This window comes from Coregonus clupeaformis, chromosome 27 (assembly GCF_020615455.1).
Source record: "Coregonus clupeaformis isolate EN_2021a chromosome 27, ASM2061545v1, whole genome shotgun sequence".
Lineage (NCBI taxonomy): Eukaryota > Metazoa > Chordata > Actinopteri > Salmoniformes > Salmonidae > Coregonus > Coregonus clupeaformis.
The window spans coordinates 11250439-11263981 of NC_059218.1; the positions used below are offsets into that span (position 1 = coordinate 11250439).

A 13543-nucleotide genomic window follows, 5' to 3' on the forward strand; every position below is an offset into this window, starting at 1 on the left:
GAAAATTAAATACAGAAATATCTAATTTACATAAGTATTCACACTCCTGAGTCGAAACTTTGTAGAAGCACCTTTGGCAGCGATTACAGCTGTGAGTCTTTCTGGGTAAGTCTCTAAGAGCTTTCCACACCTGGATTGTGCATTATTTGCCCATTATTCTTTTCAAAATTCTTCAAGCTCTGTCATATTGATTGTTGATCATTGCTAGACAACCATTTTCAGGTCTTGCCATAGATTTTCAAGTAGATTTAAGTCAAAACTGTAATTTGGCCAGGTACATTCACTGTCTTCTTGGTAAGCAACTCCAGTGTAGATTTGGCCTTGTGTGTTTTAGGTTATTGTCCTGCTGAAAGGTCAATTCATCTCCCAGTGTCTGGTGGAAAGCAGACAGAACCAGGTTTTCCTCTATGCTTGAAAAAAATTGACAGTAGTACTCAGTATGTGTTGTATTGGATCTGCCCCAAACATAACACTGTATTCAGGACAAAAGTCAGTTGCTTTGCCACATTTTTTGCAGTATTACTTTAGTGCAGGGTTTCTTAAAAAGCAGGACCGAGGTTTGGGAAACCATGCTTTAGTGCCTTGTTGCAAATGTTTCCTTCTTTTCACTCGGTCAATTAGGTTAGTATTGTGGAGTAACTACAATGTTGTTGATCCATCCTGTTTTCTCCCACCATAGCCATTCAACTCTGTTTTAAAGTCACCATTGGAAATTCCTGAGCGGTTTCCTTCTCCGGCAACCGAGTTAGGAAGGATGCCTGCATCTTTGTAGTGACTGGGTGTATTGGTACACCATCCAAAGTGTAATTAATAACTTCACCATGCTGAAAGGGATATTTAATGTCTGCTTTTAAGAAAAATGTCCCATCTACTTTGCAAGGCATTGGAAAACCTCCCTGGTCTTTGTGGTTAAATCTGTTTGAAATTCACTGCTCGACTATGTTAAACACTATTACACAGTGAGTCCAAACAACTTATGTGACTTAAGCAAATCTTTGCTCCTGAACTTTAGGCTTGCCATAACAAATGGGGTTGAACACTTAATGAAGACTTTTCAGGTTTTCATTATTTATTAATTTCAAAAAACATAATTCTACTTTGACATTATGGGGTATTGTTTGTAGGCCAGTGACATCTCAATTTAACCCATTTTAAATGCAGGCTGTAATACAACAATGTGGAAAAAGTCTATGGGTGTGAATACTTTCTGAAGGCACTGTAAATACTCCGTGAGGGTGTTTGCTGTGCAAACATGAAAATCAGGTCAAGAACATGCATGTGGGCATGCAGTACTTCTGTTGGAATTATATTGTAGAAGTGTCGGTATCGGTCAGTAAAATGTATATCAGTTGTATAAAAGATGATCTTGTGATGAAATGTGTCCCAATGTGTAATTTCCATGAGTCGATAAACTGTATCGCACTTCGGGTGTCCATACACACAATTCACCTTGCAAAAGTTTATTATTTAATTCATACAAACATTCATATAAAAAGAGATGGTGTTCCTACACACAATCAATTTGTGACATTGCATGGAATGAGGATTGTTCTGAAAAACATAATTAAAAAAGGCAGAATTTGGCTCATATCAGTGCATCAATTAAGTCATGAAGACAATCTCAAGTTTGGTTTCTGTGTTAAACCCTAAGCCAGGATATGATTGTGCGATTTTCCTATTGCTGCTTCTCACGTTGTAGCCCCACACCGTGGCTGTCAGCTCATACCCCTTTGTACTCTTGTGCACAGTAACCTGTAAACAGAGGCTCAGCTGGTATACCACGCCTAGTAGAGCGAGAGAAGACAGGCAGAGATAGAAGGGGGAGAGAAAAGACAGGAAGAAAGACAGAGGGTGTTACCACATTGTATACTTATTTATTTTTTGCATCACTTACTATAATTGGGGGGCGGCACCACATAATTAAATAGAACAGTACGTTTCTCTATGGGGGCAAGGGGCATCACCACATAATTAAATAGAACAGTAATATACAGTATGTTTCTCTATGGGGCGAGGGGCAGCACCACAGAATTCAATAGAACAGTAATATACAGTATGTTTCTCTATGGGGGCGAGGGGCGGCACCACAGAATTAAATAGAACAGTAATATATAGTATGTTTCTCTATGGGGTCGAGGGGCGGCACCACAGAATTCAAAAGAACAGTAATATACAGTATGTTTCTCTATGGGGGCGAGGGGCGGCACCACAGAATTCAATAGAACAGTAATATACAGTACGTTTCTCTATGGGGGCGACTTACTGGACCATGCGACAGCGGTGCTGGGCCAGACGACTGTAGGCATCGTTCGTGTCTTTCACATCCTTGTCACTCCATAACCGCTCCCCCACAGCACTGGCACGGGGCCTGGGGATAGGAGAGAAACACCTTCACATTACAGACAGTGCAGTTTAAGATGGATGGAGAGGAAAGGTATCTTCTAATAGATTTTAAATTGGTTTGGTCTGCAGCCTACCAGAGTCTGGGGGTCAGGTTGGTAGCGTCCACGTATTCCCCCCACAGACAGGCCTCTCCCCCGATCACCAGCTTCTTCTGGGCATCTGTGCCTGGGTTCACAAGGTCAAAGGTAATTCAGGGGTCAGGAGGCAATCACATATGGGAAAATGTCTATGCTAATTTCTGCATTTAATCTTTAAATTATGGGAATGGAGTTATTCTGTGGTATATTCATTCTGCTACTTCAGTCAACAGGGTTGCACTTAGTTGCACAGAAATAAAAACCGCATGACCATTGGATCATAAGACAGAAGCGGATGGCGTTTGGCACGGATGGCGTTTTCCTGTTCAGGCTCAGAGCAGGTGGGTTGGACCTTAGACCTGTGTCATACGAGTCAGCTATCAATTTAGAACAGCATGGTCAGGGCAAAGTCTTCCTTTATCACAAATAATAAAAGAAAGTCAATGTATTGGTCCTCGCTGCCCTAATGTAAATATACAGTGAGGTATCGCGATAAGCGTTGCGGCCAGTCAATATAAAATATCAAACTAAAAACATGAAATTCAACAACCACCAAATAAGTTGGACATTTTGAGGACGCGCGAGTTGCAAAGACAAGAGCCGAGGAGTAGTATTTTTTCAGAAATAAAGCATCTGTCTAAAGTGTCCAGAGACACACACACACCATTGAAGTCCTGTGGGTCGGCCTTGTAAGCGGCCTGCCAGTCTTGGCCGTAGGAGATGCGGTTCAGGTACCAGGGTGTGGAGAGCAGGGTCTGGTAGCCTGATGCTGTGACCTTTGCCATCTCAGCCTGGTACTGCTGCTGGTTGCCTTTCCACACGTGGATTAGCGTGTCTGCTTTCAGCTACATACAGTAGACACACATCACATACTGTAGATACACATGCAACGTGATTGGGGAGTATCCTTAGTATTTAGGTGTAGTATTAGTACTACTTAGTACTTAGTGCAGAGTAGTATTTTTTTAGGGGGGAAATGAAGAGAGCCCTCCATGGATAAGCGTGCCTCTGGGTACATTCAAGACGCAAAACAACGTTGTAGAGAAGTGACAAATTGCAGCTGTCCTCTTGCAAGATGCTTCTGGTGGGGTGGTTCTCTCTTCATGGTGGGGTATCACAAAACAAATGGAGTAAAGTTCTAAAGTTGGCTGCATTTGTAAGGTTTCATGTCAACTTCTTGCTTACAATGTTCAACATGTTACAGTGTTGCTGATCTTGAATGTACCCCGACATAAGAAAAGCGCTGTGAAGCCATGAATCATGCATGCCAAGTGAACATGCAGGAGTTGTCAGGGCTAGTAACTGGAAAGTAGGCCTAACGCGCTGCAGCAAGCAACAATAATCAAATCAAGAAGTTCAATGTTACAGTACTAACCACAAACGAGACAGACATAGGCCTCAATCTAAATGAACACCAAGCTAAGGCAATGTACAGCCCTGACTGCTTTAACCAACAATAACAATCTCCATCTCTACCAGAAAAGGACTAGCATGAACCAAAGCTACATACAAAAAAGTAGTTGGTCAAGGTTACCGTGCTGGTCTAAAAAAAACAACCACCATGTCTCTGTACACGACGACTTTGGTCCAGAGAGCAGATTACTCAATATGATACAGCGGTGCAATATTCAAGTGCAAACCTGTTGAATGAAGTCATTCAATTTTGAAAGGACAATTTTAGCATTTTCAACCTCGGCATGTTAAGCCAAAACAGAGCTATTCCAGCTCTCCTAGAACCTATTTGATGAAGATGATACGTTTTTTTTAGGATCCCCCATTAGCCGACGCCATAACGTTGGCTAATATCACAGGGGTCCAACAAAAGGGAGGTGTCTGATGAAGATAACTGACCGTTGAAGCTGAGCGGCTCGACCCTGTAGTACTTCTGCCAGTCCTGTCCGTAGCTAATGTAATCTAAGTACCAGGGGGCGGAGAGGATGGTGGTGAAGCCCGCCTCCGTCACCTTCTGAAGCTCCTCCTCCACCTTGTTCCCCATCCACACATGCACTACTGTGTCTGATTTCAGCTGCAAGTATTACACTGATTTGTTAGACTCAGAAAACATGTTTATTATTTGGGGATGTGGTGGTCAGACGTGGGTTTGAAATATGTTTAAAAAAAAGTATTCTAATACTTTGAGCGCTTTGCTTGAGTCTGCTTGGAGTGCCAGATGGGTGGGATTTGCAGTTCTGGGACTTTTCTATTGGTTTATTAAGCCAGGCAAGCTCAATCAAGCACAGATAAATCAATATTTTCAGTATTTGAAACCCAGTTCTGGTGGTGGTTAGGAGATAGAGTAAGAAAGGAAAAGCTAATACTAACAGGGAAAAAACTATAGAAGCCAAGCCTTGAAGCCACATGCACTACTATGTAAATACCAGGTAAGAAGTGAATAAGGTAACTAACGATATTTTGATTATAGAAATATCAGAATCTGACTTTGATTTCTAAATATCAGTGGCTGCTTTTCTCTCTGCCTGTGCTAATAACTGCTATTTTACCTTAACTCCATTGTCAAACACCTCCTGCCAGATCATGTAGCCCTTGTTGGTAGTGGTGACGATATCCAAGAGCCTATCACGTGACAGAAAATAACCACATGATAATATGAATAATTCATCTTCGGAAAATGAAGTGGGATTTTTTTTTTTGAATATATGGGTAAGTTACTGTGTTTTTTTTAGGTTGGCCGAATGACTTATCATTTGTTTCACTTTAAGGCCATGTCTGAATGAAGCCACTCACCTCTGGATGTAAAATGACTCCAGCTTGCTGTAGTCAGTCCCAAAGCCTTGCTGCTTCATGAACTTCTGGATGTCAGGGTTCGACTTCCTGTGGATGACAGAGGCAGAAAGTGTTTTTATTGATGTGCTTGATGTTCGGAGATACAGCCTACAGTACTGTTTTCATTGATTTCATTTAATTTCCATTGACTGTCAAACAAGCCAGTGTCACATGGCTGTTAAATTGTGGTCATGTAACTCTGTAGTGGATAAGGAGTCTGTGGGTCAGTTGGTGCTGAAAATTTAGACTTTGAGTAAGTCACTTTGGAAAGAAATATCTGCTAGGGTCTAATAGCAATGACTTATATGTGGTTGTTTCTCTCTACTAAAAATGTATTTATATGCACTGATTGCCAGTCACCCTGGATAAGAGTGTCTGCTAAATTACAAATGTAAATGTCCCTATAAGCCTCTCACCAGCAACTGAAGTCAACCTCATCTCCTCCTAGATGGATGTAGGCATCAGGGAACACTGTGCTGACCTCCTTGAAGAACATGGTCATGAAGTCATAGGTGGTGTTGAGGATAGGGTTGACTGGTCCGAACGAGCCAGAGGGGCTGGCTCCAGAGTAACAGGGGGTTAGCAGGTCCTTCTGGCCTGGAACGGGGGCAGGAGAGAGGAGGGGTGCATGAGAGATGAAGGGTGCATGAGAGAGGTGTAGATAAAACCAATGCAATATCAGGTAGCTGCATATTTCACTTATATTCTTACAAAAATATTTCAAAAAGTGCATGTCTAAAAGGACAAAAGACTACCCTGACCCCCTAGAAATGAACCCCTTGATACAGCCAGAAAATTCTCATCTGAATGACCCCTAAGTGACCCCACACTCACCTTTGCCCCATGATTGAGTGTGTCCAGGGGTGTCAAACTCAGAGACGACACGAATGCCCCTGAGCCGAGCAAACTCGATGATCATCTTCACGTCAACGGCCGTGTACACATGCGTGTACGGGTGGTATGCTCCCTGCAGAAAAACATCAAACAAAAGTTGTCATACACAAAGGGAATCATTATATACATATGGATATGCATTGAGTAGTTTAAACCTTTACACTAGCCCTTACACGTTTACAACTTTGAAATGACTGATTTGGTGTAAACAATATGGTTATACAGTGGGGGAAAAAAGTATTTAGTCAGCCACCAATTGTGCAAGTTCTCACACTTAAAAAGATGAGAGAGGCCTGTAATTTTCATCATAGGTAAAAACATTTTTTTCAAGAAAATCACATTGTAGGATTTTTAATGGATTTATTTGCAAATTATGGTGGAAAATAAGTATTTGGTCAATAACTAAAGTTTCTCAATACTTTGTTATATACCCTTTGTTGGCAATGACACAGGTCAAACGTATTCTGTAAGTCTTCACAAGGTTTTCACACACTGTTGCTGGTATTTTGGCCCATTCCTCCATGCAGATCTCCTCTAGAGCAGTGATGTTTGGGGGCTGTCGCTGGGCAACACGGACTTTCAACTCCCTCCAAATATTTTCTATGGGGTTGAGATCTGGAGACTGGCTAGGCCACTCCAGGACGTTGAAATGCTTCTTACGAAGCCACTCCTTCGTTGCCCAGGCGGTGTGTTTGGGATCATTGTCATGCTGAAAGACCCAGCCACATTTAATCTTCAATGCCCTTGCTGATGGAAGGAGGTTTTCACTCAAAATCTCACGATACATGGCCCCATTAATTATTTCCTTTACACGGATCAGTCGTCCTAGTCCCTTTGCAGAAAAACAGCCCCAAAGCATGATGTTTCCACCCCCATGCTTCACAGTAGGTATGGTGTTCTGTGGATGCAACTCAGCATTCTTTGTCCTCCAAACACGACGAGTTGAGTTTTTACCAAAAAGTTCTATTTTGGTTTCATCTGACCATATGACATTCTCCCAATCCTCTTCTGGATCATCCAAATGCACTCTAGCAAACTTCAGACGGGCCTGGACATGTACTGGCTTAAGCAGGGGGACACGTCTGGCACTGCAGGATTTGAGTCCCTGGCGGCGTAGTGTGTTACTGATGGTAGGCTTTGTTACTTTGGTCCCAGCTCTCTGCAGGTCATTCTCTAGGTCCCCCCGTGTGGTTCTGGGATTTTTGCTCACCGTTCTTGTGATCATTTTGACCCCACGGGGTGAGATCTTGCGTGGAGCCCCAGATCGAGGGAGATTATCAGTGGTCTTGTATGTCTTCCATTTCCTAATAATTGCTCCCACAGTTGATTTCTTCAAACCAAGCTGCTTACCTATTGCAGATTCAGTCTTCCCAGCCTGGTGCAGGTCTACAATTTTCTTTCTGGTGTCATTTGACAGCTATTTGGTCTTGGCCATAGTGGAGTTTGGAGTGTGACTGTTTGAGGTTGTGGACAGGTGTCTTTTATACTGATAACAAGTTCAAACAGGTGCCATTAATACAGGTAACGAGTGGAGGACAGAGGAGCCTCTTAAAGAAGAAGTCACAGGTCTGTGAGAGCCAGAAATCTTGCTTGTTTGTAGGTGACCAAATACTTATTTTCCACCATAATTTGCAAATAAATTCACAAAAAATCCTACAATGTGACTTTCTGGATTTTTTTCTCTCAATTTGTCTGTCATAGTTGACGTGTACCTATGATGAAAATTACAGGACTCTCTCATCTTTTTAAGTGGGAGAACTTGCACAATTGGTGGCTGACTAAATACTTTTTTCCCCCACTGTAGATCCACCAAGACCACAAGGCTTTGTGAAGCTCCCACCATATCCTTTTCAGCATATCATTTTTGCCATTTCACCTTCGCCCATCTAGTCTTTTCAGGTGTGTGAAAGCTGTAGGTTTAGAAGCTGAAATGGGACCAGGCTATCGATAACAACGCCTGCCTACCCACTCACCTGCTGGCTCAGCTGGGGGAAAGTCTGGCTCATGTAGGGGAAGGAGTGGTCATCTACTATGTGCCAGTGGAACACATTGAATTTGTTCCACGCCATGGCTTCCTGTGTGTGGGTAAGGGGAGAACATGAGGTTATGATGACATTATGTTATGTAATGTTATGCCATTAAGATACAATTATTTGATCATATGGCCAAAGCAAACATTTAACCATAACAACAACAAAGTGAACTGAAATCAGAATCGCATGTATCGTCCTCTCTCACCAGGTTGGCTAAGATGACTTTGATGGGCAGGAAGTGACGAGAGGTGTCCAATAAGAGGCCTCGATGTGCAAACCGTGGAAAGTCCTGGATCTCTGTCCTATTGATGCTTTTCTGTGAAAATAAAACAAAGAAATTGAAAATTATATAGAAGTCAATTATATAGAAGTATCATTGAAATATTGCTACAATTTAATCCATGTACATATGATGAATACTGAGTCACTGAGGCAAAAACCACAATGTGGAATTGAAAATAACTTGCTAAGTTGCTGGGAACTGAATTGCCAAATGTGTTGATGGATTAGAATGACTTAAAATAGAGCTACAGTAAACAGCTAAGGTAGGTTACTTCCTCAATCACATGACTTGGGTTCAGACATGGGTGAGGCCTCCTTTTTTAACAAACTCTATTCTCACGACACTCATGTCAACTTACTGCTCCATATTCATCATCATACACCAACTGGCTAAAAGTCTCCAGACCTGTTAATAAAAATTGAGACACATAGATAATGATTAATCAACAGAGTCACACAACAACCACAACAGGATTGTAAACACATGCTTTACAACACACTGTAAACCTCCTGGATATGTATATAAAGTCTCAAATCAAAGTTTATTGTCATCTGCACAGGATACAGTGTAGTGTTGTAAACAGTACAATGAAATGCTTATTTGCAAGCTTTCCTCTCAGTACAAAGGTACTATAAAAAGTATACTGTAAGTCTCAAAGATCAAGTATGGTTATGAATTACAATATTGCCTGTAGCTTTCGAGGTCAAGACACAAGATGCTATGCAACGCATCCACAGAAGTTGCACAAGGGTTATGAAAACAAGTGAAATGTTATAACAACATGTAAATAAAGGAAGGCCTCACAGGCGTGACCAAAGTTATTTCACGAATATAAACATAGCAAAAAATGGTGTGTATGTGTGTGTAGACTAAAAGCCATGACGCCTACCTCTCAGAGCACCCCACACCTTAGGTGCTTTCAGTACAGTAACAGGAGAGTCCACCGAGAGTTCGTCTGTGGACAAGCAGCAGAAAGAAGACAGTCCTTTGTTGTCGTTTTAAACATCCGATAATGCCTACTGATTTAAAATGCATGCATTTGTCACTTACCCATCTAGGTAAGTGGATGTTTCTTCTTTGATGACTAAGTAAATGCATGTTAGTTTTTCTTTATTAGTTTGGGGCCTTGAAACACAGCTAAGACCAAACGTGCATGTGTACTACTGGTGTGCATTAATGAAACAGTAGCTAATTGTCTTTACAACAAAGATCAGGTGGTCTTATGCCTATTGACTGTAGAATAAACCTATTATCTTCCAAGACATTCCAGGTCATCTTTCGCTCTCTGTCTACTACTGACATAAGCTATACTGGCAGACGTAAGACTTACTGGGGGATAATACCTTCCTAAACACTGATGTGGGATGACGAGACCCAGGCCTCAATCCCACTGGGAAGGCCCCTCAACTATACTTGTGAAGACTCTGCTATTTGTATTTACCCTGCTAGAGTCCCAACCTTGCAAACCTAGGTCTGAATTCAGAGAAGAAGCGCTGATCTAGGAGCAGGTCTCCCTGTACATATAATCTTATACATTATGATCTAAAAGGGAAATCTGATCCTATATTAGCATACTCCGAGATGCTTTGTGAATACGGGACCTGGCTTTGAGCACCAACAAGGAAGACAAACAACAAGGAAGAGAAACATGAGGCCAGGGCACTCACATGACTCGTCAGATGTCACACTGGGGTAGCTGTCACACTCCGAGTCAGCTGATGTGATCCACACCTGTAACTCAGACACATCAGAGGCAAACGCCTTCTTTTTGTTTTGCCCTTGCATTCTGGAAATGGGGAATATGTATTCGTCATACCTGCAGAACAAGGAAGGAGGAACAAACCGGGTCTTGTGACTGTATGTGAAAAAACAGCGCGGATTTCTAGGGAATTTCTATGCATAAAACACATTCAACAGTTATAGCTATATTCATCACATAGCCTACTTCTGAAAAACGTTTTGACTTATAAATTGTAGGCCTACTATTCAAATAAAACATGACTAAAACGTGAATGATTTAAAATCTAACAGAGCCAACGCTAAACAAACATTTAAATTACAGAATGCTGATGTAGCCCTGTCTTTGAAAATATGTAGGCAGCTATTCATTCACAATCACATGACATATTACCTTCGATATGCATTTTGAAGAAGCCTGCAGCTCGCACCAGAAGACGATTCTTTAGCGTCAACTATCTGGAAACTAGCACCGCTGAGTTTGAACGCTACCGTGGACATTTTGACTTTCTGAGGCAACGGCCAGAGAGATCCATACTGAGAATCACCCAGAGTAGGCTCCTCGCCCTCTTTATAACCATAATCTTGCGTTGCCCGGCAAACAACAACAGCCAGAAATAATGTTGCAAACTTCAGCGTCTCGATCATGATGTGCTACTGTGTCGCTAACTACCGGTCGGCTGACAACTGGCGAGACAGTGGGGGTGTTTTGGTAAAAAAAAAACTGGAGAGGGCGGGGCTTGAATCAATGCGGAAATCTAGCAAATTACAACATCTCATATCTCTTTTTTTTTATTGAGCCTAAACCATAGAACAATATATCATGTGATATATTCTTGAATGCATTTGTAATTGTTTGTTGAATTCATATATGCATAAAACAATTTATTCTGGTTATTTCAGAGTAAAAAATGTCCTCAGTCAGATACCGAGGCTATTTACTGTAAATACTTAATAGCTATGAATGTCGAGAATATCTGCTGAAACACACCACACCATGATTAGCTATGTTTATTTACATCATTGCTCTCATTTTCACCAGATGGACCAAATACTTATTGCCACAGAAATAAATTAGGGAACAAAAAAAAAAACCTAATGGACAAAATACATAAGAAGCAGGTTGAAAGGTAATCTAGACAGTTCTTATGGTCACACATTACCGACTGCCTAACCAAACGAATGCTCGATTTTTAGCCGTAAAGCTCTTTGAACTTTGTAGAATCAACCCCCAAGCATGGATTTTGTCCAGCAGGTGGCGCTGTTGTCATATAAATAAATGATTCACAAAAACATTGGCGATGATGAAGTTTCAAAGTTGTTTCCGTCTCATTAAGTTTTTCATTCAGCATCGATATCTCCACATTTCACAATTTTTAACTTGATTAGTGATTTGGGAGAATTTGATCAGACAATGTCTTTCTACAGTTAAGCTTTTTAAATATTGCCAATGTTGCATGCCAAATAATGCACAGTATATACACATCTAAATCATATTGTTCTGTGGTGTCTTTACAATTTCACAAATATGAACTCATTTATGCTATAAAGGCCCAGGCATACAAAATGTATATTCCACTTAAAGTAGCTGTCCAGTGTTTCCAGATTTCTATGAAATATGATCTATAACTAATTACAATATGAGTGAAATGGTTTTCCTTCCCGAATTTATTTTATTAATAATTAATTAAGTAGGTTAAAAAGCAGCTTTTCTGTGTTTGAATGGTGTGGGCATACCCCAACAACAGAATGGGTGGGTGTATACTTGTCCATAAAAAAGATTAATGACAAGAAAACAGCTGATTGGCCAGCTCAGCCAATGAGCCAATGAGACGTCTCGACCAAAAACATGAAGTAATTCTTTATGAGGAAATAGCAAGCATTTTTGTAACATCTGTTTTCAGATACAAGCTTGAGGTGGGGTTTCTTCTCTAATTTATGCTTTGGCCACAAATACAAATATAGGACGAGTCAACAACATGATTTGGGAGTTAACAGATTATAAGCTTTTAAAAGTGAGATTTTCACGGGACACCCCCAAACTAATTCCTTCAGCAATGTACAGGTATGGAGTGCGTTCAGTCAAAGAGAGGCCTATATGAAAGAAACGTTATTCTTATCGTCCTCACCGTTTACACCTTTGATATGTGCCTACGGTAATTACATCTACCTGTATGGAATTCTTGCCATTATTTATATTTGCTGCTATGGGCAAAAGACCCAACCAAAGTTCCACATATGAAAAGTGCAGGTCAACGTGCAACCACACACCTGTACTAATCTTTAATGGACAGATTCTGTGTGTTAATAGAGCAGCTGACCAATTACACAATACTTAAAATCTGGGTTAACCGAGATCACACCTGTGCTAGAGTGGCTATTAGGAATTTATGACAGTAAACCACTAGACCCTGCATGCAAAATGTTGATGATGAAATGCATCAATACTCCATGAGGAAGTTATAAAAAATGTATGGAAATGGACTTCCTGGAACTCAAATGTAGCCTCATGTAAATAATATCTGGTGCATTATCCAGTAGTATGTGATGCAAAAAATATGAACACATAAAAGCCTACATTGCAGAGTGTATAGGCCTATCCCAAGAATGTACTGTTAAGGAGTGTAGGTGAGCCGACCCTTAACGTCCCAGGACCTTACATGTTATGTTCAGAGACAAACTCGCTCTGGAAGCCAAAACAGCCAAATACTCCATCTAAACGTGAATCGATTCTCAATTGTGGTACAGTTCTAGAAACATAAAGCCCTCTACTTTCATATCACATCAAAATAATTTCACAAATGCAAAATATAACCGGCTTTAACAGCCATCGACAGTGTTTTTCAGTTACAACACATTTTGTTTTTTGAAAATTATTTATTGCTGATATGAAAGTTAAGTTCCAAATGTTTCTAAAAACGTATCTCAAACAAGTCATATCAAGGTTTAGAAAGAGCTTCGGTTCAGCGTTGGACATGGAATGAGCCAATGCTTAGCCTTGGAGTCATGAGAAGGGCTAGTATAGGCCTACTGATGGATCATGATCCAATTTGTCTGTTAAACATCCGTTTGTAATAAAGGACAGTTCTGCAGGTGAGTAAATATTCACGCTCTTGGATGTGAGTCGGCAGTTGGGCTCTCTCCCTGGCTTTCACACTATTTTACTGTTTTATTACCTCCCCCTTCCCATCTGATCAGCAGAGGGCCCCGACCTCCAGGTCTTGCGTTCTCATCCCATCGCCTCTGCCTCTGCTGCTGCTCGGTTCCCACCACAACACTTGGCTATTTTGCATACCCCTCCCACTCAGCTTCCTCGAAACGAGGACGGTCCT

At 41.1% G+C, this 13543-nt stretch overlaps 1 protein-coding gene across 2 annotated transcripts; it reads right to left on the reverse strand.

Annotated features, from left to right (window-relative positions):
* Positions 1 to 1444: 1444 nt before the first annotated feature.
* hexb (hexosaminidase B (beta polypeptide)) lies at positions 1445 to 10905 on the reverse strand. 2 transcript variants are annotated; one of them, XM_041850505.2, is made up of 14 exons: positions 10606 to 10905; positions 10142 to 10290; positions 9364 to 9429; positions 8833 to 8879; positions 8397 to 8507; positions 8132 to 8233; positions 6099 to 6231; positions 5681 to 5861; positions 5226 to 5312; positions 4982 to 5054; positions 3145 to 3325; positions 2478 to 2568; positions 2264 to 2368; positions 1445 to 1784 (listed from the first exon to the last, which is right to left on the reverse strand). In XM_041850505.2, the coding sequence occupies exons 1-14, from the start codon at positions 10857 to 10859 to the stop codon at positions 1721 to 1723; spliced, it is 1644 nt and encodes a 547-aa protein (XP_041706439.2). In that variant the 5' UTR covers positions 10860 to 10905; the 3' UTR covers positions 1445 to 1720. The 2 variants fall into 2 exon arrangements, with proteins under 2 accessions (XP_041706439.2, XP_041706440.1); XM_041850506.1 differs by lacking the exon at positions 3145 to 3325 and adding an exon at positions 4332 to 4506.
* Positions 10906 to 13543: the final 2638 nt, after the last annotated feature.